The sequence below is a fragment of the Stegodyphus dumicola genome, chromosome 12 (genome assembly GCF_044657685.1).
Source record: "Stegodyphus dumicola isolate Sdum_Otavi_A_Nest chromosome 12, ASM4465768v1".
Classification (NCBI taxonomy): domain Eukaryota; kingdom Metazoa; phylum Arthropoda; class Arachnida; order Araneae; family Eresidae; genus Stegodyphus; species Stegodyphus dumicola.
The window spans coordinates 63,158,772-63,162,322 of record NC_140779.1 but is presented as its reverse complement, the minus strand read 5'-3'; the positions used below and the strand labels follow the sequence as shown (position 1 = coordinate 63,162,322).

At 30.4% G+C, this 3,551-nt stretch overlaps 1 protein-coding gene across 1 annotated transcript; it reads right to left on the bottom strand.

The window, feature by feature from the left end:
• Positions 1-418: 418 nt before the first annotated feature.
• LOC118197190 (sister chromatid cohesion protein DCC1) lies at positions 419-3,317 on the bottom strand. The gene has a single exon (XM_035368699.2). It carries the CDS (start codon positions 3,125-3,127, stop codon positions 1,967-1,969), a length of 1,161 nt encoding a protein of 386 aa, XP_035224590.2. The 5' UTR covers positions 3,128-3,317; the 3' UTR covers positions 419-1,966.
• Between the last annotated feature and the right edge of the window lie 234 nt (positions 3,318-3,551).

Below are 3,551 nucleotides of genomic sequence, written 5' to 3'. Positions count from 1 at the left end.
CTGAAGCTATACTGTTTCTTCGAAATAACTAATGCCTGTTTTTTCATTTCATAATAAATGTTAATTAGCATAAATAATTTGCTATGCCATAATTTTATTTCTGTAGCATCTATTACTTCTTTTATATTAAAAAAATAAGCTGTAACCCATCTGTATATGTTTACATATATATATATATGAGGGAGTCGGAGTCTGTGATTTTCCCTTCCGACTCTACAGCCCTGATTACCACATAGCTATTTTGGGGAAATATAGCATTGCTTTACACATTGCTTAAGTTTTTGATGGGGACACGGATAATCAGAAAATGAAAAGAAAAAAATCCCACAAAACCAAACTTTAAAAATAGTACTAATATAGAACACCACCATATCTCATTAACTTACCTTATTATACCAAAAATAATTTATATTGTAGATAATGAAAAATTATCAGATATATTTTAATGATTCTTGTCAGATGTTTTTCAGTAAATTCATTACACTTCATAGTGAAACATATTAATACACAACAGTGCTATGTTACAAGTTAAATATAATGAAAGTAAAATATATAAATAAGTTTCATACATATTACAAAATTACTATGTAAGTTGTAAAAATATAATTTACATAGAAATATAGTCATATTAATATGCACATTACTAAATAAACCATAAAAAATATAAGTACTTCCTTGTTAAAGAGGCCACCACCTAAGCATTTAGCAATATTTGAAATTTACATGCTACTAATTGTACGAGTTTGCCAGTTTTGAGCACAAAGTGCAGTATTGCTTCAACAAAAAAGTACAAAATATTATTCACAGAGTAATCTGATTACATCAATATGCATAACTATTCTCCTTTAGGCTCTAAAACAACAGTACACATAGAAAGAAAGAAATTTCCGTCAATGCTCTATGATCAGTGTCTTTTTACAAATATATCTCATGAATACTTTCTTTTAAAAACTACATTATCACTTTTTTTAATTAATGAAAAAAATCGAAAGAAAATTTTTACTTTAAAAAAAATGCGAGTTTAACTGTGAAACAGACTTCCACCATCTATAAGTCTCTGAATGCATTTATATTTCCCTAATTCTCATAAAATTATACTCTTCACTGAAGCTAACTATATTACTACATTTATAGAGACTGCACATTTATCCTAGCATTTTTTAGTTATTTTTAATTTTTAAGTGTATTTGATATTACACTATTTTCTATAAATTACAATGCTAATTGCTCACATTACATCTTTCTGACTCATGAAAGGTTTGACACTTTATTTTCATGCAGTGGGAAACAGCAGCAACAAAGTTGCACTTGTAAGTATTAAAATACATGAATCAGAAACAAAATATAAATATAAAAAAATACTTCTTGGATAACCAATGACATTAAATCTGCATATTCATACAGGGTTTTCATCCACAGAGAACCTGTTGGCGCTTCGGGAAAGAACCCGTTGGAGTCATTGCATTTTTACTAACCATATTTTTTCTCATGCAAAGTAATTGGATTATGTTTGTGATGTATATTTTAATGTTTGAACATCTTTAATGATTATATACCTTTAAGTTGCAGTATGAAGACTTTATTAAAACGAGAAACTTCATTGTTTGCTATGAAGAGAGAGTGATATATGATAATCGTTATTGTCTTCCAAAAGGAAGGTTACTAATTTTGTTGTAAACTTTCCTGTTACAAAAATAAGAAAATATTAAAATTTTTTCATACATCCGATGTAAAGTAACTTACATTTCTTGTAAACAAGCAAACGAGGAAAACCTATATTTTATGCATGCTTATATAAACGCAGGATTTTGTTTAAAACTAACTTCCTTTCTTTCTTTAAAAATTCACATGTGCTACATCTGAATTTTTTTTTTTTTTTTTGAAAAACTACAGTACATTTAATATTTAATTTATTTGGATGAAAAAAGCAATTTTGAATTGCAAAGATTTTTTTTTCTTTAACTTTTCACCATTTTGAGCTATAAAACTTCTTGCCATCTTTAGTAGATTCTCTAGTATATTTGATTAATAAAGATTTCACATCGTTCTTTGCAGAAGCACGATCTTCCAAATACGGATAAATTTCTTCATATGCCCATTTTTCTTTAATTTTGAAAAGTTTTTCAAATCTTTCCTTAATATTTTCGGGGAGATCATAAGATGGAAAGTAAAAAATTACTTCTGGTGTACTAGTACAATCAGTGAGAGCTACACCATGTAACTGACTTAAGTCACATTTCATACCTTCAGGAACACTCCTCTGCCAGCTTTCCAAAAAGTCATTCAGATGAAATTTACCGACTGATCTCAATAAAACTTCAGCGTACAGTTTGCATACTGAAGTTTCATCGAGAGCATATAATTTCTTACCACTTTCATCTATATCTCCAGTTTCTTGAGTGAACCATGAAAAGCACTGGTCATAAATTTCCTTAGGTTCTGAATCTTCTAATGCATCTAAGACAGACTCCTTGGGAATTTTATTCACTGGCAAAGATTTTGACTCGATTATATCCATAATACTGCTAAATAAACTGAATTTATAATCAAAATCTAAAATTCGTATAGAGCCGTCAATTATACAAGTCTGCAGTTCGACTAATGCAGCTTTTAATTCACCTTCACTTGCCTGAACTATGTCCAACAAGCTTTCTAAAGTAACGTTTTCGTACAAATTTTCCTCTTCATATTCTTTGCCTCGATACGCATCTCGTTCTAACATAATTCGAAGCTTTTTAAAATTTGGTTTAAAAGGCCGTACCTCATAATAATTATGAAATACCCCAGTGATATTTTGTTCTACAACTTTTTCTTCACTATCTTGACATTCTTCAGGTAAGATTAACTCTGGCATCAATAAAAGAGAATTTGATGTTTCAACCTCTTTTATTTCAAACGTTTGATTTTCTGTGCAAATAACAGCAGTATCTTCTAAATCACCTCTAATAGTTAAATTTTTTTTTCTTGTTACATGTTCCTTAAGTTCTGGATTAAGTTCAAGCAAAATAATATCATCTTGTTCATTACATAATGTCAGTGATTGATACACAGGAAAAACGTCTGCTGAATCAAGCCCAGCAAGTTCAATCTTTTCCTTAGCATACAATAAATCCTCACTAGCTGCCATATTTTAATATCCAAATGAGATCCAAGGTTCGGAGCTCACACACAAATAAGCCAACAAATATGTAGGAGCGGTTCTTCGTTTAAGCGTCTCAAACCTCACTATAAAACACTGTATAAACAATTCCCGCCACTTTTTACTAGCGTCTCAAATCAGAATGGCCGTCAAACCGGTCAAACGGCTCCTTACGGAACAGACGTTATGCGCATGCTCATGGACAATGCGAAATGTGCGTTCTCTTCAAAGGCTGCCAAAGATCGGTCGGCTATTACATTTGGCTATTATTCGCCAATTTGCGTAGATTTTCGTTCGTAATTTTTCATTCGCAATTACCGTATTCAGTGTAAACAATGAAAACTGAACAATATATATAGATATATATATATTTTCCCCCATCGCAGTGTAGGACAATCGTTTTTCGAATCTT

Bases quoted from the DNA above. Each gene is read 5' to 3' on its own strand.
- LOC118197190 (XM_035368699.2), bottom strand. From the start codon at position 3,127: ATGGCAGCTAGTGAGGATTTATTGTATGCTAAGGAAAAGATTGAACTT.